Raw genomic sequence first — 22231 nt, forward strand, 5'->3', positions numbered from 1 at the left:
CACTCATGTAAGGTGGGCCATCTGTTCGTTTCAAATGAAATAGGATTTTAAACACTACAACATTCGATTATGTATTCTCTGAACGTTGTCTTGTACCACATTGTTGATTGACATAGTTCACGCAAACTTTTTCCAAGAAAAACAATTCACATCAAACACATCAGAAATAAATGTATGTTTATGTCAACAGTTCTTGGTGGACAGCATCCAATTAGAGCAAGTACAGAAGTTGAAGTAGTTTGAATCAGTAATATAGGAAAAGAAAGATATCTATCGCTGAAGCAGTATAGCAAATCGGTCAAGCTGTGCGGAGTCTTTTGCTTCTCTGTGACCATTAATGTGAAAAGAAGGAAATATTACAATCAACTTAAATCCGCGTCTTTTCAACGTTTATCTTATTAAGCCTTCTGTATTGTTCTAAGACTTGAACACTATAACAGTTTAACATAGTGGCATTAAAAAACCTAAAAAAATTTGTATTGTTTATCAAAAAGAAAATCCCACTTAGAATTCGCGAATTCTTGTTGTAATAAATGATAAAAAAAACTGCAATGGAAGTGCGAGCCATGGAAGTTACGTGGACCAGTGGAATAACCTACCGTTGATAGGACTCACGTATAGCTACTATTTATCTGGGCCACACAAACGTGCTCTGCAAGCTTTTTTTAACACTCGCGGGGCACTCCTCTTCCTTCGTGTCCGTCCAAAGGGTCTGAAACGAAGCTGATATTTAAGTAGAGATTTAAGCAGATCCGACAAAGATATGAATCAATATAGTCGAAAACGGTGTGAAAAATAAGATACCAAGTTATCCAGAACAGTCCTACGGTATCAACAGCAGCCTATTGATAGTGAAGAAGACACTTCCCCGGATGCCATCTATGGATTAATGATAATTAATTTGTATGATAAATAAAGTGTAGAATCAATTTAATTCAAAAAATTAAATCCTTATCAATTTAAATATTCCTTATCAATTTTAACGATAACAACCGAATAGCGACAAGAAAAAATAAATTGCGGGGCTGATCTGTTTATACTAAAATATCTACAATTATTTCTCATGATTTTTATTGTTCATGCGCTGATCAAGCAGATGTAACATAAGTAGTACGGTGGGTGTGTACATACAGTGCGGTATACGAGAGTATTTTACATTTGTTTTGACATTGCCACAGATTTTAGTCACAGAAAATATAACATACTATTAAAGAATCAATTGAAAACAAACACGTTGACAAAAAATCTAAAATAATTAATGGTAAGTTAATTAACAACCAGTATAGATACTTTTAGTATTGATGCTAAGAAACAAATGAATAGCGTTTTTACATTTCAACGGCACTGTTGTTGAAGATTTTGATGAAGGTAATATTGTTTAATCATATTTTTATCATTGTTTTGTTGTACGACACAGGTTATTTTTTCTAAATTTCTAGATATTGATGCTTTATTTATATTTCAACTCCAATGATTTTTAAACAGCAATTGTCCTATTATTAAATCATATCGTACTGATTTCTTTGGATTGATGTCAACTTTCATAAGTTTGGTGACTTTCGGCGTGACTAACGAATCATTGAACGTTCATAGTCACAGTCTATGTCCGGCAAATTATACTCAATTTTTTTTTTCGTTTAATTTGTCGGTTCGTTGTAGATGGTCAGCGAACGCTTGCGCTTTTTATTGATTGTTACGTGCCCAACTTCCACGAATATCTTTTATACATCTTATATCTCTTAGAGTGATATAGATAATTAATTCCTTTAATTATACCTTGATTGATATTATTGATATTATATTCCTTTATTTAATGTCTTTATTATTATTTCAAGCATTCTTCTGCTTTAAAATTTAATCGCTCAGCTGTCTTAAAGAGTAAATTTAATAGAATTCGATTGATCACTTGGTCAACAAATCCTAGTCCGTTGATGTTGGATTTGGTTCTTTAATTCTTATATTTTCACTCTGGTATGTGATCTCGAATAATATAGATTCGAAAATGTACAATTTATTAAAATCTCCAATTAAAAGTGAATCGTCCTTTTGTCGAGCAAGTATTTAGCTATGCAAACAAGTAGTTCGATATTTATGAGGAGGAATCATAGGGGTGCTATGCATTTTTAACACGCACCGGTCAGGGAAATAGGGGCCGCGTGGGAGGGCGATTTGGAGCAAAAAAAAGCTACTTACCGATTTCACTTAGCAGTATATTTTCTTAATGGGCCGGAGGGGGGGCGGTCGGTCCGCCGGACCCGTTCCAAATCCGGGCATAACCATGCCGGAGACGGCCCGGGCAGTTAACATCGGGCTGAAAATGACTTTTCCATATAGGCGGGCCCCGAACATGGATATTGTTATTGGAACGGAGAGTTATACGGGAGCGTGTAACGACTTAATACGCGCGATACGCAATAAAAATTCGCGCCGGCACCGCCGTTATTTCCTATTGGATATTTATTGGCGGGTAATGCCGTTCTCCGCGATTGTTCGCCGACAAGAGCCCGTTCATTCAATCAGTCACGCGTGGAGGGCATCGCAGATTTGCCGCCGACCATCTCCCGTCTTGTTTAAAAGCGGCTTCGCGTCGGATGGTTCGATTTTAACGAAAAGCCATCGGTGCGTCTTGTTTATTGACCAAAAAGTTTCCTCGCTTCAATCCAGAACACATCTGACACCATTCATAGTGTTTCATGATGAGGTCGACCAATAGTAAATACCGGCAGTCATTTTATGAACCGAGATATAAGATTAATCAATTTTTACTTATCCTGACTGTGTAGATCTTCCTCAACCGAATGTTTTAAAACTCGACTTTTATTACGAGGCAACAACCAGCTGAAGCGAATTGTATAGTAGATGGTACTGAATTAGTTGACTCCAAGAAACTCCTTAATACTCAAAATTTACTCAGAAACTCAAAACTCAACTGTTACCATTTTTATTTTATTTATTTATTTATTTTTTTAATTATTTATTTAAACCCATCAGTCTCTTGGGCTATTTAGGGTGAGTTACAAAACATTATATAAACATTAACATCTTAAAATACTACATAGTAGATTATAAACAGTAGAATATATACAATAAAATTTTTCAATTACACAATAATAAATGTACGTTACAATTGTTGAAGTAGGTCTATGGTCTTTAGATAGTCAATCAGCAGATTCAGTTGCTCAGGTTGGACCAATTGTTCCAGTGTTGTCGGCATCTCAAGTTGTCTCCTCAAATCATCATATTTTTGGCAGTCCAGTAGGATGTGTCTGACGCTAAGTTGAATCTGGCACAAATCACAAAAGGGCGGGCTCTGTCCCTTCAACAAATATTCATGTGTCAGTTTATAGTGCCCCATTCGCAGTCGTGCAAGGACGCTTGACTTGTGTCTACTCATATTATTATGGTCTATAGATTGATAAAAGATCCTCTTGACTTCCCATAATTTATTGTTTTTTATGAGAAGGTTCCATTCTAATTGGGTCAATTGCCTACTTAGGCCCTTCATATAGACTTTGGCATCTTTTTTGCTAAACAGTTCGTTTAACTTGATCGACTCCTCTTCCCTACTTGCCAGATGGTCGGCTCTTTCATTTCCAGATATTCCTTTATGGGAGGCGACCCAGAGGTATGTTATTCTTAAAAATGTGGAACGCTTCACGGTTTTGCGTGTTATCCTTGAGCAGGGGCCATGCTAATCTTTTCTGTATCGTTCTAATTTTAGTATTTGTACTGCTGAAGCGAGTCCTGTTACTATTTTTAATTTAGGAATTCTAATTAACTTTGTAAGTCATAAACGACATAGTGAATGTTGACTTAACTAGTCTGAGAAGAAATCGTTACGAAATTAAAGTAATGTATGACTATCTATAATCTTGATTATGACCAATGAGAATACATGAGAATGTAAACTTAAATAAAGCCGACCTGCCAATTATATATGGCGAAGATATCGAGCAATATATAAACAAAAATTTCCATTAAAACACTCTATTAACAGTAGTGTGGACATATAAACTAATGTTCGAAAGAACATGCTTCAATAACATGAACAACAACTTTCAACGCTGATCAAGGTGAGGGTCAGTATATACAGTCAAAAGCAAAACGAAAATCAATAAAAAATTACAATCGTTCCCACCTCTGATACGTTCCTCCATAAACAGGGAGGTGTGCGAATACCTTATCTCTACAATCACGATTCGGTCTAAATCCTGCCTGCTCTTCTGGGCTGGTTTCATCGTTGGTTCTTTAAAGTCTCTTTTGTGTAATGTCCATAAACACCTTCAATTGTCCATCAATTGTAATTTGGCAATTTGTTCCTCTTTTAATTATCTTTTATTATTTTATTAAGGATGTCGCTACATAAATTTTCTACAGCAAGTTACTAATACTGATTGAATAAAAATTGAATAAAACTATATATAAAATGTTGATAATATAAAAAACACCCTCTTAATTCTTATCTTATCTATCTCTAATTTTTGAACTCAGCTCACAAGTCGAAATTATTCGTTTCCAAACAAATCGAGTAATGAACTATTCGAATGAATAAAAATGAATACGAAAAATGCAAGAAAAAGTGAGGTATCGAACGACGAAAAGAACATGCACCAGATGCCAACGGGGCGATAAGTGTTTATCTCCGTTCGAATTAAGCGAAAGTTAAGACGAAATATAAAACGGGGACTCTTCGCGGTCTCCTTCGGGAGGGCCGTCATGCCGTTTCGAGTTCAATGACGGTCCCATTAATGTTTGATCGGGCCATCAGATCGTGCGATCACCAGGTGACGGGTGCTCCCTCTACGGAGCGAGGGCGAAAACGTCAATCTTCGCCAACCGGTGGCACAAATTGGCCTCCCATTATAAATTCCGTCGGTTTATAAATAAGCGATTTTAATTATCTCGACTCGGTATCTATCGATTCCGATGCCCATCTCGCACTGCGATACTGACCAAAGTCCTGCAAGAACGCCCAAATATAGCCGCATTGGAATGTAATAGGGACAGAAAAACAGCAGTAATATCAATCTATTTCGATATTTTATACACGATTTCATATGCAGTAAATATAGTACTATGTTACAATCTGTTAAGAAAGTTAGAAAATGCTAAGTTTAAAAGAATAGCTTAAAATCCTATGTACATCGTACATTGACAAATGTTTGGGTCTGATAGATGTCAAATGTATAATATAACTGATAATATTTTGAGGTATGACAAATATAACCTACAATATGGACGTTTTCACATCAATTAAGTTGAATTGTTTTCAATTTTCATATATACCATCATTATTACAGTTTTGACAGATGGTAAATATAATAATTTTGACATATATCACTTTTCAGCTGGTAACAATTTTATTATAGTTTTGCTGTGTTTACTTTAAGTGTAAAATATGACAAATTGTTAGCACTCCACAATTTACACAATGGGCAATAAGTATTTCATGGAATTTATATTTTTAAATGACATGTAGAAAAACTATTCTGAGTCTATTAATCAGGTCGGATACTAGTAAAAGTTTTAGCCTACGCAGTTCACTAACATTGCGTGAATGCATTCGGATGAACCCTTTTAAAGTGCTTTATACCGACACTTTTAATCACACTCATTATGCCACGACGATAGCACTCAACACTATATTTTGGAATCTCTAAAGGATGACTATTTTGAATTTTCTGGTTGTACCCCATAGTTCGATATCATACTTTCATATAGGCCATAGCAATATCTAGTTATATAATAATAATTTATGTCCAAATTGTTTGCACTTAGTATTTACACTTATTAGTATATATTTTGGCCTATTTTAAATGTAACGAGCTAGAAATATCAAATCGGCCAACCAACTGGTAATTCTGATACATATAGAATATGTAACAGTTGACAGTACTTAATATATGTAAAAGAACAATGATTTTGAAATGTTTACTTCATTCATTCCTAGTAGTATTTTCATTATTTATTGGAAAGCTCGTTAACCATTTAGAGTGGTATATTTACCGATTTAAAATCAACAACCAATATAAAGTAATTTGGAGTGAACTTTACACATTTATGTCAATCACGAATGACTATAACATTGAGCCTATTGACTACATAAAGTAAAAAATATCATAGTATTGTTCGAAAATAAATCACGACTTAGAGTATTTGAAACGGACCCATTTCACTGCTTCCTTAACTAATTCAAAGTAATAGAAATGTTATTGGTCTCGCTGGGCTGAATCTCCCTCGGAGTCCCCTCCCCCCCCACCGACGGGCGCGATCCATATTTGAATATATTATCAATAACCGTATTAAAATAGTCATGGGCTCATCTGAATGCGTATCGCACATCGGCAATAGGCCGCTTCCATATCAGGACCTTCACCTCGGCACCTGGCCGACCCCCCTCGCTCTACTCATTCAAATGCCGCCCCCTAGAAAGGCCCCCCTCGCCCCGTGAGCGGGCCCGGCCCCGAGATATTGATTGAGCAACTCGGGCGATGTCCATTCTCGCAACCGCGCGTCTAAATTATGCGTGAGCTGAGTATATGCGTGGCAGGCGCGTCAAAGGGGCGGCGGGGCGGCGGCGAGGGGGCGTCCGGGGGGAGTCTTGGACGCCCGCAGGACTTCGTGTTCTCGGCGCTCGCTAGGCCGCAGTTTCTTGCTCTGGTCCATTTTTGGGTGGGATACAGGGTCGGATTTCGAGCTCCGCGCCGAAGGGTTTGGCTTTCCTTCCATCTAAATGCACTTATTGCTTACAATACTTCCGGCGAAGATCCTGCAGCTTTTATTTTCATTGCTATGTTACATTAAATACTTCGGGAAACTTAAAAACATCAATTAAGGGTATTTGTTAAGCTTGGTGAAAAGAAATCATTAAATTCATATTTAAAGTAAAAGAGGTGGGCATGTTACAACTCTTCCGATTATTTGATTCAATATATTAGAAATGTTAATTAAATTATTGATTATTTATTATTATTATTTAAATTCTAAATTATAGTTGTAGACATAACTCAAAAGAATTATTAAAGAATTTATTAATTTTCGTTCATTTAAGTAGATATTAATTAATAAATTAATTAATATTGGACTATTAAAATCTAAAAATCGATATATCAGGGTCTTATCTTTTAATCCGTTCATTTTAGGAAAATAATTTCATTTTATTGGTTCTATGGCTCCAAAGTTTATCAAATAAGTACTTACTTAATAATAATGATTATTAAGTAGTAATAATAATATAAACTTAAGACATAATCTAATTAATATTAATCTAAATAAAATTTTAACCATTAAGGTTTACAATTAACTTAAGACATAATCTACACTATTAAATGAGCAATACATACATGGAAATCAGTCACTATCTCATAAATGGCGATAGGTAAAAGCGCCTTTTCAGAATTTGTATCGGATTATAGATACAATCTTATAATAAAACCAATATAAACTAAATGACATAACGATAGAACTATAATATTATACAAAAAAACTGTAACTAAACTAATTTAAAAAGCGTATGAAATGTATACATTCTATAATTAAACATAAGATGCAAAACTGAAAAATCGAGGAGACCCTGACCTGAATACAGACCTGGTAACGGCACCTGCCACTTTCCCTTCCCCTGCATCCATGCATGATTGAGGGCGAGTATTGAAATTGAATTCGCAGGCCGGCCGGCAGCTTCTCCTGCCAGCGCGTGTGTGCGTCGTCCACAGGGGTCACGTATGAGCAGGAATTTTAAAGTCCTTGAGAGTACAGGGCGATGCTAAAACTACCCTTACGCCAACGGAACTATATAGATTGTAGTAGCGACCGAAATAAAATTTTAACCATTAAGGTTTACAATTAACTTAAGACATAATCTACTCAACTGTTAATTTTCAGATTTAGAAAACTATACAGCTGATTGATTTGAAATGTTGACATCTTTTAGCTAGACGAAAGCATCCATATACTGCCAAGTGGAGTTTGTAAAAATAGAAAATTTGTTTTAAATTCGAAGCGGATTTCTCCTTCTCATTTTACCCTAGTTTAAAAGAGACAAAATACTCTTTAATGCGTCGGAATATGTAACGAAATCAGCATAAAACATTCAATTTGTATTGGTATTAGCGAACCATGTTGCCACTTGTCTACAAAATTCTTCAAAACATTAGTGATAATAATTAGAGGTTAAAATCGGCAAACAAAACATTCTAAGTTGATTCTGCAACATTGCGATGTGCGGTCATAAATTTTGATGTCCAAGAATATTTCTACATGCCTTTTTATTATCTTTTTTACACATTTGGTTCATCACCTGTTATACTAATAGCTATCACTTTACCGTGTCTTCAGGCCCATTCTGGATGTTTTTCAATCAATGTATGGTTCAAATTGATCATTTCTTGTCGGCAGCGATTACTATTAACTGTTTCATCAGGCTTCAACAGTTCATAATACACCACGCCACACTGGTAATACCACTTTTGAATTTTCGAAGCTGCGCCTTACATGTTTTTTATTCATATATATCAAATCATTAATATTATAACATAATATAATATTATATCCATAACATTGCATACTTAGGCCTAAGGACATTTGTTCGAAAACCGGTAATGACTTTCCGGTACACCTGGTAATAAAATTACAATCCTTGCAACGTGACGATGCAAGGATTGTAATTTTTCTACATGTGTCAAGAAAAAGCCGAAAAACGACAACCGACACTAGCGCAAACCGACTTATATTCGAGCAAGAGAACTGAATCGGCCAGACCAAAATCATACTGATAAATAAACAATCCGAGAGGGCAGGCGGGCGGGTGGTACAACGTTGAAAACGAAATTAAGAGCCGCGTGGCGCGAATCGTGATTCCGATACGACGTCCGTCCGTTCGCGGACCTCGTAAAAGCGAAACTTTTTAATCTTTGAGCGTCGGCCCTAGCCCTATAAACCTAAAAATAAGGGCCCATAAACCTAGAAATTAACCGAGTCGGTCCTTATTTAGGGGGCCGCCCCGGGCCGTATTTCCTCGAGGTGGCAGCAGACCGTGCAGCTAAATTGGTTTGTGCGTTTTTACGGCTCCGGTTTTAGTGCCGGGCCCGCGCGCGCCCCTCATTTGCCGACTGCCGAGGCCGTAAATCGTGCCGTTCCAAAGATCGCGACCCCATGTGCCCCCCCACGAATACTCCACCGACCGTCTGATTTCGGCCAGCTCGTACAACACCCCCCCGTCTTGCACCGCCGACCGTTTTTAGATAAAACATACTCCTACGCTTTATTAAAACAAACCATTTATTAGGAATCTTTTCAATGAATTAAATATAATAATTAAACTAGCAATAGTAATTCGTCCTTCATAGATCTACTAGTATTTCCATTTATAACATTGTAAATTGTCACGAGTTTTACAAGATTTTATTTTGCGGATTTTCATAGACATTAAAACAATAAATATCATATACAAACCATCATTACTTTTGTAGCAGATTGTTAAAACGTAGTGATTTCTGTTTATAACGATTCCCATGGCGATCTAAATCTTCAACTTATTTTTAAACCTCGATATCCTTATATTTTGATACCACTCTTGACACCTTATTTAACTAAATCAACATTACCTTGTATGTAAGTCGCCTATTCACGTCAATAATTGAACAGAAGAAAAGAAAAAACATGTAATGCCGATACAAACTCGCTAATACTTAAAAATTATTTTGTTGACAGATATATTTTTTGTGTAAAAAATGATTTGGACAATTAATATTAAAATGCTTACCTAACAAGTTGACATTTGTGGCCTACTGAAACAAAAATGTCCAAACTATCGCTTAAAAAATTTGATATCTGTCTAAATTAATATTTGTTCATATTTAATAAATTTCCATATGTCAAATTTGACATTTGTCAATCATTAAATTATACCTACATGGAAGTTTTTATTTATGTATGCAATTTTAATCGGAAAACCTATATTTATTAAATACAATCCGTACGGCCGATGTATTTAGACATTGATAATAAATCAAAAAAATCAAAATACAATAATAATTACCATGTACGCAGAATAAAGTAGTACATGTGGAAGTAAACGAAGATGCTTTACAAGAATTTAAATGCTTTCGTCGAAACTTCATTAAACAAATTAAATAAATAAAAACTATTAACTATTATGTCAATATTATAATTTGTTAAATTTGACAGATATCAAAATTTCTTCTGTTCATCAATTAAATTTGATGCTTCTCAGAATATTTCACTATATAAACTACTGTATCGAAATGATAAAAATGTACCCTTATAAATTGATTTAAAAACAAAAAAAACAAAACAATCTCAATAATAACCCGAACTATTGCACCCTCAACATCCACCCTATTCACTTAGACCCAGATTTGATTTAAATTGACCTTGACGATTTCATAAATTTACTATTAATACAACAGTAAACAATTTATTGGAAACTTTGTAAATCAATAACGGCATGAGAATTAGAAAACTCCAAACGCATGTAAAGCATCCAGTAGCATAAGCACGCCTGCTACCATGTCCAAGACGCCAGCCACACAGCTCACAGCAGGCCAATTCATCTGTACGTAGTAGCTGACCAATGCCGCTCCCGCTAGAAAAGTAATCACATAACACCAGAACGAGCGTCTTACCGATTAATTACCTGCCAAATTATAAATAAAACCGAAAATAAGCACACAACCAGCAACCATCGTATCAACCTGTTCCTTGAATATAGCCCATCCAGTAAAGACCGCCAAAACAATTATGTATCCACCGGTTGCATATATGAAACAGTTCAAAGTTGCGCTGAGTCTTCCACTGCCCAATCCTTCTACACTCAAACCGATCGCGCAACAGCAACCAACCTGTCGTAAAAAACGTGACATTTCCATTGATAATCTTTTTTTAAGGAATACTTACTAATGCTATCACTTTCAAAATTAAACTGAGATCTACTTTTACACCCATTTTCGAACGGTATTCGAATGACGTTGGTCACTATTATATGTCAGTGTAAATAAACGTCAAATAATTGCATTTGTTAGATATAGTGTCAAATCAATAGGACGCTTTATAAATATCCTAAAAAGAAAAATGGGAAAAGGCCGAGGTATCGAGATCAACTTGGAATTTATATTAAGAATAATAGAATTAGTAAGTGCAGGCTTTTTTAATTAATTCGGAACATTGATTAGGAATATGTATGTAACCGCACAGGCCAATAAAAAATATTTATAATTGTTTTTGTCACTCATAACATGACACCCATTAAATATCTGAGAAATAGAAAGTATTTTATATGTAGAAATTAAAGTAAAATCAAAGTTTATGCGAATATTAGGTGCTTATGCATTTTTAGTTTCAGTTCTTTTTTTATCTGTAAAGAAGTGTGGTTCTTTTACATCCTGATGAAACCTTTCCCCTTCCTCTTCGAGAAAGTCAACATTTTTGTGCAAAAAATGGACTTAAAGGGTTATCTGACAAGAAATGTCAGCTTGTTTACCATATTGACATGACACATTTTTTCTATGATGACACATTTATATATATATATATATATATATATATATATATATATATATATATATATATATATATATATATATATATATATATATATATATATATATTCTCTAAATAATAATTCTTTAAATAATATCCAAGTCTAATTTTCCTCTGTAATGATCATTGCTTCAAAGTATTAAACAAAGTATTGAACTAAAATCCTTTCTTTCAGTTTAACTTCTAATGATTACGCTCCACAAAATGTTTAATAAGTCCAGTTTATCTTTTGTAACGGTATAAGATTTTTTTGGGTCTATTAAGTTTTATACAAAATGCTCTTGTCAGGTGGCAAGTTTTTCTTATGAGCCACCATTATTCGTAAATCCCGTTTGTTGATGAAGGAGCTGAAAACAACTTTTGAATCTCCACATTCAATCCATCTCAATCATGTGATGTAGAAAGTATGTTCAGATTTTGGTTTTCAGTTTTCATTATCTGGGCTGGATGAACGGCTGGCAATAAATTTGAAATAACCACATCAAATAACATAGGGACTGATCAAAATTATTGAAAAGGTTTTTTTTATTATTGGCCTGTGTGGTTTTTCCCCGTTTTATTTTGAAACTGTTTGAATTTTCAGATTTTGGTGATTGTGGCTCTTGCCCTGTTAATGACCATGTCCACCGAATATAAATCGCCCGCTTACGTTGGATACATGCAGTATTATTCGAATTTTGCGTTTCAGCAACAAGGCGACGCATTTATCGCTCAAAATATTTCAGCCAGTGTCTATATAATCATATTACTGATAATCCTCGGACTGCTCGTCATTAAGGATAAAGAACTAGACAAACAATTTTCGGGAGTACTGCTCATCATCGGCGCGCTGTTACTCCTGGGATGTAAGTTGAGTCTCAATCGGAATCAATATAGTTAAATATTAACCCTATTTTTAGCTGGCATAGCTGTAGCTGTAGTAGGCGGCAATTACACTTCGTTTATCGTGTCCGGTATCATGGCTATCGTTGCAGGCATAGCTCTATTTATAGATGCCTTGAAGTGTTTCGGGCTTTTCTAGATTTTTTTAATTTAATTGTGTACTTGAATTTATAGTTGTTTTAAATATGCCGAATAAAAACGTTTTCAGTTGTTCCCCACCGATTAATTAATTCTGAACAATTTTTTCAATAAGAAATATGAAACAAACGTCAAATATTAAAAATCCGGAAGCCAGTAATTCAGATTGAATAGTAGTTATATCGATATTTTTTAAAAATATATTATTTATTCCAGTACAACATATGTTTATGGTTGGACATATTTGCTTGGCATATCACGAAATGGTCCCAGATTCATTACCGTCATTTAATCTAGTACATGCCCACTGTAAGTCTCATCAATTCATAGACGACAGTCAATGAGAGCTGTTGTTGATGCTACAAAACTTCGCATATTTTTCATTAGCTCTCGCCAGAACTAGCGATCGGCCGCAGTTGCTTATTTTCCAGAACGGTTTCTATGATTTCGATCCATCTCGTTTTCGGAGCTATTCCACCCAAAAGGTTGATTTCGTCACAAAAGTCTGCGACGAATTAGTTCACCTTTCCATTCGTCAGACATATCCAAACTATTGTAATTTGCGTCTCTTGTGCACTCGTTGTTAACTCGCATCTTAGATGATTGACTTTTCAAAAACGAACTAAGAATCGCGTTTGAAAAACCTCAGTTTTTTTAAGTTTACACTATACACAGTCGAAAGCAGGGCGCAAACCAATAAAAAAAAATTAAACAAGATAGTGCACAGGAAGCGCGAGGATAGTCTAAGATTGCTTAGAGGATGGCCTCTCAAAGGTAAACTAATTTTTAAGTATTTCTTATGTCTTAAAAAAACATATCCTCAAATTCAAACTTTCGGAAGCTACAAGTCATTTGAGTCAACATCAGTGTCTCATTCGCACCATCGCGAGAAGTCACAGCATGTTATGTCACTGTTAAGAGTGTTATATTCCATACAGAATGATATACAAGGGTCTGTCAAATACAAAAGGAATCTGGTTAATAGCTTACATGAACTCTTTTCACTCCATACCAACACCGGTACATTCTTTTTCAATGAATTCCCACAAGTGAATCTCCAACATTAAAACATAAAACTATATCGCAAATCATGTTTAAATCACTGATTGGTATCATAGCAGTACAATAAATAGTAAAATTAACGTAAAATCGCAATAAGCAACTCTACTTCTGTAATATTATTGAAAAATAAAAACTCTCAGACTACAGACTGATGATAATCGTAATTTTTAAATAATCGAGAATTTTCCTACTTTCTTTCTTTTTTTCTATTTACCTACTTCTTTCTTGGCTATTTTCCTGATTATTCCAATAATTTTTTTTTGCTATTCTAACTATTTTAAACCGTAACAAGGAATATTAACGCTTTTAACTGTTAAAGTCTATGAGACAAAATTAAACATTTTTTTTCTATTTATGCAACAGTGTATATTTTAATGTTTCATAAAGAATGTGTTTACTTTTCTTCATCGGCAGCATAATGTTTAATAAATCTGGCCGATGGATCTGTCACTCCCTCTATCCACTTGGGCATCCAATAATATGGTATGAATTTCTCTGCCAAATCGGGATAGCTTTTTTCAAATACATTTCTGTAATATAGGGCTTCTTTAGACGTTGGCGTACAATGGGGAAACCGTTTGGCGGCTATTTCCTTGTCGAAGCATTCCGACATCCTTTTATCCACTATTTCTTGCAGTACTACAAACAACGATTTTTTCTTGGATGCTACGCCATCACTAAAAAAAAAACTAAAGTGTAGAATCGAACTGATAAAAGAGAATCGCAAACCGCGTTACCTAAATGCCTCTTTATGCCGCCAGAGAATAGAATCTGGAAGTAACTTGGTATTCTCAAAGGCCGATCGAAGCAGAAATTTTTCCACTCCATCTTTCGGTTGTTTCAGTTTCGGTGGTACATTTAAGTAGTAGTTAGTGAATTGCAAGTCCAAAAACGGCACTCGTAACTCCAAGCTGAAAAATATAATTAGGAGTTATTAACGAAATCTAACTCCCTTGGACTTGACTGATAGTTATAATGTCTTGATATGAACGAAGTTCAGAAATATTATACCAAATAATTTATTTTACGACAAAAATTACCAGAAACACCCAGAAAGTATATCTGGAATGTAAGCATATTTTTTCCATAAACAAAAATCAAACTGCACAATTTACACAAGTAATGAAAATATTTGCTAATACAAAAATGGAAATAAGAAAAGAAAGTCACAAAAACTTTTAAAAATTCACCTTTGGGAAGCCATAGTACGATCAGCTCTTAATCCATCAAATAAATAAATTTCCCTAAGCAATCTTAGGCTATCCTCATGTGCTTCCTGTGCACTAGGTGCATCTCTGAAGTAAATATATCTAGAATAAAGGCTGCATAATAACTAAAGAACAATGTATGTACTTACAGAGATTAACATACCCTTGCGCCACCTCATCTGCGCCTTCTCCACTAAACACTACAGTTGTATCAGTGTTTTCCAAAATATACTTTGAAAGCAAATACATGCCTATTGAAGCTCGAATTGTTGTTATATCCGGTGTCTCTAATGTGTAAATTACATCGTCGAGCACTTGTGCTACTTGTTCTTCTGTGAAAATAACTTCATGATGATCGGTACCGATATAATCCGCCACTTCTTTGGCCTTTTCCAAATCTGGGCTGCCTTCCATGCCAATTGCGAAAGACTGAAAAGCAAAAGTATAATGCCAAAACCTTTGATGTTTGTATTGTGAAAAATCCTGAAAGAGAAGTTTTCTTTTTATCAATTGAACGTTATACAATTCGTTCCGACCGGAATAATTATTTAACAATTAACAATTGTTTGGAGAAATATTGACCAAAATAATTCAACCTATTCAAGACTAACTCCAGTTATTAATCAAAATTAATTTTAGGAGTAATAAAAAACAAGTACAAACATACCAATTATCTTTATATATATCCATACAAAATAATCAGAGTAGAATTCATATAAAGCAGATAAAACAATTTCCAAATCATTTTTCTATCTATGTTATATGTTTCTGTATCTTGATTTAGGAATGTCAGAAGTAACAAAAATATATGTCCGTATTTGGACAACATAGAAAAATATCGGCTTTAGATACAATTGAATATTCGAAATTTTATATGAAAAAAAATCGGTACAAAATATAATTCTATCATTTGTTATTTCAAGAAACCGACTTTGATTCTCTAGGTTAAATTAACTTCAAGCTGCGGCTTATCAATTTAAAATCACATTAAATGAACAGATCTCTACAACACATATGGTCAAATGGTAACTGCTATGTGCATTCGACTACTTTTTTAGCTATCGAATGGTTACAATGTTTTTTTTTTTCATTCAGTAGCTTCCAAGGCTAGAATTAGTTTCTTCTATATTTCGAGTTTTAGAAAGTTATATTAGCAATAAGAAATTAATTTGAAAATTTACTGTTTCAAAATGATGAACTATGGTTTTAATAAATGGATAGCAGTTTTCAAGGGATGTTCAAGAGAAAGAAATTTCTACATAACTCAAGAAAATTACCTGAATTTTATATGGTATATTTGCAGTTTTTGCTTCCTTTACTAACAAAGCAGCTACAAGCGAAGAGTCCAAACCCCCCGATAACAAACAACCTATTTTTCTATCAGCCATCAATCTTTTCTTCACAGCCATTGTTAACAACTTTGCCACATTCTCTTCATATTTATTGGGGCTGAGGTCTAAAATATTTTTATGTAGCTGATATATATATAATATTCCAAAAATAAATTACCTTCCCAAGGTAAAAATGGTTTGAAAGTGGGACGATCTCCAGGAGAAAAGTACCTCTCTCTCCTTACCAATTTTACTGTGCCTTTCTCTGAAATATCATATTCTTCAAATGTACCTGGAGGAAAAGGCTCAAGTGTTTTCTTCTCTCCATTCAAACTATCAGCTACCGAAACTAAGCCTTAAACATAATACACAATTATTAAAGAAATAATTACAACAATTAAGATATATACACCAATTACCTTTAGCCTCTGAACAAATTCCTAATACACCATTTTTACTAATAATTCGAAATAGAGGCCTAACACCATATGGATCACGGCCTATTAAGACTTTCCGTTTTGGGATGTCCACAATACAAAATGCAAATACTCCATCTAAACTTCGAACACACTTTTCTATACCAAATTTCTGGTACAAGTGAAAAATACATTCAACATCACTGAAAGTTTCATAGTTGAAATCATGTTCTTCTTTAAGCTTGAAATAATAAATTACTCTTCGTTGTGCCTTTTAGGTTAATATCGCTTATTTACCTTTCTACAGTTGTATAATTCTCCATTGCAGACAAGCATAGAATGGGGATATTGGTGTAATTTCATCGGTTGCATGCCATATGTGCAGTCAACTATGGTTAATCTATGAAACCCAATGCAGCAATTCTAGGACAAATTAAATATATTAGTTAATTTATGTTAGAGGTGCCAAAGGAGGTAAATGACTAGGTTTTAAAGAGTGGTCTAAATGTCAAATTAACTAAAATGATGCCACACTATAATAAGGTATTAAGAAATGGGTATCTTGTAAGATATATTTAAAGTATACAAAATAAATATATTATTTTAGTTGTGTATTTGTTATTAACATAATTATAAAAAGTACACACACTATTGAAATATCAGAGTATATTATATCGGATTGAAAGTTTCAGAAAAAAGTCAAATTTAATTTTAGTTTAAAAAATATTTAATGATATTTTACAACCTTAGTAACCAAAGTTTCCTATCAACTAGTATTTTTAATATACCTTTAATTGCCTATCATACTCAATTCTCCAAGCATCTGGACCTCTATGGGTAATTTTGTTAAAGGCTTTTCCGCACAAAGTGTGCAAATTTTCTTCACTTCCTAAAATTGCCCAAATACCACACATTTTACCTATAACAACAAAAATTATATGTTTTAATAAATTAAACTGCAACCAAATTAAGAAAGCCTACTTACTTACTTATTTGACTTAATAAATCTAAGAGCACAATTTACGGCACTCACCACTTGACGTCTCAAAAGCAAAAGGATGATGCCATAAAATACGGAATACTACTACTCTGTGGATGATGCAATAATAATAATTTACTACTAATACTGATACTAAATGAATATGTGGACACCAAATTTTCAGGGTTTGTTTTATTACAATTCATAATGAATACATAGGTTAAGTCGTCAAAGAGTCATTTGTTAGTATTTTTATTTTATTTTTTATATTGCCTCTATTTTTTAATATCGTAGGTTAGGGATGCCGAAAATATATCGATATATTGATATTTTTTGAATATCCAATATATATTTTGAATATATATACCTGAATATATGAGCATTCTTGTTTATTCTTATAAATACAGACATATTTTTTGTAAAATATCGATATTTTTCCATTTGTGCAATAAAAATATCGATATTTTTCTTGACGTTAAAGAGGGAGCCGCGAATCGGTACAAGAAATTTGAGCAAGTGGGTGAAATACTGACGGAATTATGAACGACATAGCTTTCGGTTTCGAGAAATAACCCTGTTTTTTTCATGTATTTAATTATCATTACAAAGAGGTTTTTGGATGTTAAATATGAAAACATGAAAAATTAAAATATTTATATTTTCCTTGCAGAAATCTTATTATGAAATCTGAACCAATGTTTAACTTATATTTCTATTGTGCAAACGGCAATTATAGGAAACGTGTGATAAAAATAGAATAATGTCTTAAAAATGTGTGTTATGTTTTTCTTATTTTTAGCACAAAACTTGTCAAGTAATTCATAATCCAATATACATCCTATCTTCATAAAATATAATAATAATATTATAATAAAATATATAAACATAGTTTTTGCAATTTATAATTTTTTTCTAAGAAAATGCGGCCTGCTTTATTGAATTTATATTTTTAAAAAGACGCTGAAGGTAAGCAACTCTATATACGCAGTCTTATAAATGACACTTTTGTTAATATTTTGATTTCTTAAAATTCGATCAATCAAACAAACAATCCATCATCATAATAGCACACTCGGTTCTACGATCAGATGTTCTCGATATGGGCCTAGGAGTAGATTCGCTCCGACATCTGGACATCCTCATGGGACTTGAAGGCCTGTGTTGCGGCATAGCCCTCTCTCTTGAAATATTTCTTTTTTGCATATCAGAAGCTTGACGATTTTGAAGTTTAGCCTGGTGTCTTGTAAATTATTTTCATTAATAATGATAACTAATTTGTCATTTGTTGTTACCTGTGAATTATGTGTTGCACAATCTTTTCTTCCTTGTCGTTTAGCGGTCGAAGTGTGTCACATTGGTTCCGTACTACTAAATCCCTATTAAATAAAAAAATAATTTCGATGCGAGACACTGTTTATTAATACCTGAAGCATTTTTCGTATTTGACGACGATTTTCTTTAGTTTTTCCATGTCTTTGGACATAGTTTCGACATTATCTTTAATTGTCTTATTGTCATCGTTCTGATCCTTCTTGTCCTCATTGACTCCGCGCAATTTCTGATTTTCGTGTTTCAGAATATCGATATGACGCTGTAAAAATAAGCTTCTGTTTTTTTCATGTCTGTTACATTATATAATTTAAAGTAATTTTGAAACAAAAAAGAAATATATTTTCTAGGTAAAATTTATTAGAAACCATTGAAACGTGAAAACTCTGGCTGGCTTTCAAAAATTTTGGAAACTGACTTGCAGAAACGAGCGTTAGATTCAACCTTGCTTCAGCTAAATGAGAAACATCGCGAATAAAATTCTAATTACACATCCATCGCTCAACTTTGTGACCTACCACCATGGATTTCTTCGTTAAGAATGACGTTAACTGATCCATATAGGTCAATTCACCTTCAAATTTTCGCAGTCACTAAGAAAAAGAAAAACCCACCGTAAAATCGTGCAAGGCACATATAGAATGGCTCTAATTCACTGCCAGACACTGTCGCGCGAATAACGAGAAGGTTATTAAAGATATGGACTACGTAGAACATCAGCGCCTGAAGCTTGTTCGTTAATATCATGGAAGTAATTAAAACAGTATCCATCCATATCAAGTTACTACGCCAGCTAGACGACATGAAGAACTGTTAGTCGATCTAACGAGTCAGATCTGAACAAAACAGAACTTACCTGTAACTTTTCCTCTCTGTCCATGTTCAACGACCAGCTCTGTTCTCTTCTATCTATTAGATCCTTCAGATATTTAACCGTGTTAATCAGATGCTCCATTTCGCCACTGAAACAAAACGTCAACACTAAATTATCCATCCCCCATCGATGGTTGGTGATCCGTACGGGGAAACCACGAAGACCTCGCTGTATTTTTGGAGAAGTATCTCCACCTGTCTGCGCATCTCCTCGCTCTCGATGCAGGAGCTGCAAACGATTCCTTGCCAGGTCTGAATGCCCTTCTCCCGGATTTCGATCATCTTCCTCCCGGCTGCTTCGTTATACTTCATATTGATGTACGCCTCCTTCAGTCTCATAAACACCTCCTGGTTATCTTTTACGAACTGCATCTTCTTCTCCAGCTTACTGATCTTGACACGCTCGTTAATCAGCCTACAAAAATGATGTAGTGGCACTCTGACACAGCCCATTCGGTAAACTTCGACAATTTCCGCCACATTTTACTACGTTGCCATTTATGGTGGAGAGGTAGTATCGAGTTAGGACAATTTCGCCAATTTTGTTTTAGTACGGAAACCGATGAAATTACGAGTATCACTGGTTTGTTAATATAGGATGCAAAGCTATAATTTATATTCTTTAGTTTTCGTATTGTGTGTTATTCTCATTTTAACGTTATTTCACAAACTGTTTGTTATTCGAGTTTATTAATTAATTTTTCTTTTTATAAATTGGGTATAGTAAATAGTTATTGATTTCAATATATCATTTATGTAGTTTCTATTAATTTAGTTTATATAGAGAGTTAAATGTTTTATTGTTCTTGTACCCTTCAGATTTTAGTTTTATGCGGTAAATAATAATGGATAAGGCGGAATTTTGATTGAATTCGCCCAGATATCTATTCTTTTATTTATTTTATTTTTTTAAATCGTATTTAACCCTATAGTTAATTCACAATTTGATGTAAAATGAAGAAATAAAAATTCAAAGGTATGAAGGAAGATCTTGAAATGTGGAAAGATAATATTGAAAATTCAAGACACTGTATATCTATATCTATATATATATATATATATATAGATATATATATATATATATATATATATATATATATATATATATATATTTATATGTATATATTTATATAGAAAGTAACTTCGGGTTTACGATAACTCGTCATATTGTTTGCATTGCAGAAGAATATAGTTTGAGAATTAAGTAAGAAAAGACCAAAATATTGACAACTGACTATCAGCTGCTATTGTATATATATCAAACGTATTCAGTTAGTAAACGTGCTGAACCCCTGCAATATTTTGGATCTATAGTACAAGAGAACAAATTGGTATCGACAAGAGGGGAATAATTGTTAAGAAGAAACTCATTGAACACTAGGGTTAAAACAGATCTTTCAAAACAAATTGTAAATAAAATTAAGCTAAATTTATCTATACAAAACTAAACTCGAACTGAAAATTGTGAAAAACCAACGCCAGTTTTCAACGAAGAATTATCCAATCAACATTGGTGATGGTCAAACAATAAAAAAAATATATGACCATATAAAAAATGTAGCTGTGTTAACTTTAACTGTCTGCAAATCGAACAATTCACCAGCAATTTCCAGTCGAATTTTTGTTCTTGTATTCAATTGAAACGTTACCGATTCCCAAACACATTATATATAGTATACAAATACTCTTTCCTACTCTGTGTTGATTGTCCTGTTCTCTGCTTCTAGGCATCTTATTTTACTCTCGTATTCCGCTAGCTTTTTTTTCAGGGACCTTACGTCCGTATCGACGTCGACGTCCAAAATGCTAGTGCTCACCGAATTTTCACTATTGCCGTCCCCCGTACATTTGAACGAAGACCTGGAGATTTCCGAAATGGGTTCATCTACAAATATTTTTGTCACTAGGGTAGAGTGCATTCAATATATCCGTCGCCAATGTACCTGCCAAAGAGAACTCCTCGGATGCATAATGGACCTTTTTGTTGGCGTTCGACTGATTTTGATTGGAATTATGTTCCATAGTGCGTAAATGATGTGAAAGAAACCGCGAAATTTGACACTAGAGATTTTGTGTTGACATTTGAAGCAGCAGTTGACGTACTGGTGCACAGAACGAACAAGGAAAGCAATTTTGTGCGCAAATCATGCCTCGGTTCAAATATTCCCAATATTTTTGTTCGTGATTGTGTCGAAATTTAGCAGCAGTTACAGTTTTTCAATACTCTTAATAAAATATTTTCGCAGTACATTTTTTTTGGTTTTTTCACCTTTGTCATTATTTAATGAGTGCTGATTGTCCTTTCCGTTTTTCTAGTTTTTAGTTAAACCCTTCACATTTCATAACTTATTATACAGTACAAAAACTAATGGTATTTTTAGGCAATTATAAAAACGAAGCGTATCGACCTAGTTTCCTGTTAACACACTTTCCATCAGACAAAAGTGATTTCGA

At 33.9% G+C, this 22231-nt stretch overlaps 4 protein-coding genes and 1 non-coding gene across 7 annotated transcripts; 1 reads left to right on the forward strand and 4 right to left on the reverse strand.

Moving 5' to 3' along the window:
- The first annotated feature begins 1122 nt into the window (after positions 1-1122).
- On the forward strand, positions 1123-12659 carry LOC143202497 (uncharacterized). 2 transcript variants are annotated; one of them, XM_076414076.1, is made up of 3 exons: positions 1123-1261; positions 12143-12404; positions 12459-12659. In XM_076414076.1, exons 1-3 carry the CDS (start codon positions 1259-1261, stop codon positions 12578-12580), a joined length of 387 nt encoding a protein of 128 aa, XP_076270191.1. In that variant the 5' UTR covers positions 1123-1258; the 3' UTR covers positions 12581-12659. The 2 variants fall into 2 exon arrangements, with proteins under 2 accessions (XP_076270191.1, XP_076270190.1); XM_076414075.1 differs by lacking the exon at positions 1123-1261 and adding an exon at positions 11063-11151.
- Positions 3639-3745, reverse strand: LOC143203297 (U6 spliceosomal RNA). The gene has a single exon (XR_013007319.1). It is a non-coding gene; the product is annotated as a U6 spliceosomal RNA (small nuclear RNA).
- Positions 10337-11109, reverse strand: LOC143202498 (uncharacterized). Its single transcript, XM_076414077.1, has 3 exons — positions 10918-11109; positions 10658-10862; positions 10337-10606 (listed from the first exon to the last, which is right to left on the reverse strand). Exons 1-3 carry the CDS (start codon positions 10963-10965, stop codon positions 10476-10478), a joined length of 384 nt encoding a protein of 127 aa, XP_076270192.1. The 5' UTR covers positions 10966-11109; the 3' UTR covers positions 10337-10475.
- Positions 12660-13981: 1322 nt separating the features above from the next.
- Positions 13982-18233, reverse strand: LOC143202494 (asparagine synthetase [glutamine-hydrolyzing]). Of its 2 annotated transcripts, none has more exons than XM_076414069.1 (11): positions 18109-18233; positions 17582-17685; positions 17385-17515; positions 16894-17019; positions 16600-16837; positions 16359-16535; positions 16127-16305; positions 15013-15278; positions 14832-14951; positions 14379-14552; positions 13982-14318 (listed from the first exon to the last, which is right to left on the reverse strand). In XM_076414069.1, exons 3-11 carry the CDS (start codon positions 17508-17510, stop codon positions 14036-14038), a joined length of 1689 nt encoding a protein of 562 aa, XP_076270184.1. In that variant the 5' UTR covers positions 17511-17515; positions 17582-17685; positions 18109-18233; the 3' UTR covers positions 13982-14035. The 2 variants fall into 2 exon arrangements, with proteins under 2 accessions (XP_076270184.1, XP_076270183.1); XM_076414068.1 differs by lacking the exon at positions 18109-18233 and adding an exon at positions 17943-18011.
- A 272-nt stretch (positions 18234-18505) lies between these two features.
- On the reverse strand, positions 18506-21871 carry LOC143202495 (uncharacterized). The gene is made up of 7 exons (XM_076414070.1): positions 21721-21871; positions 21473-21662; positions 19926-20192; positions 19761-19866; positions 19000-19166; positions 18868-18951; positions 18506-18815 (listed from the first exon to the last, which is right to left on the reverse strand). The coding sequence occupies exons 1-7, from the start codon at positions 21797-21799 to the stop codon at positions 18611-18613; spliced, it is 1098 nt and encodes a 365-aa protein (XP_076270185.1). The 5' UTR covers positions 21800-21871; the 3' UTR covers positions 18506-18610.
- Between the last annotated feature and the right edge of the window lie 360 nt (positions 21872-22231).

Source organism: Rhynchophorus ferrugineus, unplaced genomic scaffold (assembly GCF_030347505.1).
Source record: "Rhynchophorus ferrugineus isolate W39M unplaced genomic scaffold, kcgeb_rfMv2 rfM9, whole genome shotgun sequence".
Taxonomy (NCBI): Eukaryota; Metazoa; Arthropoda; class Insecta; order Coleoptera; family Curculionidae; genus Rhynchophorus; species Rhynchophorus ferrugineus.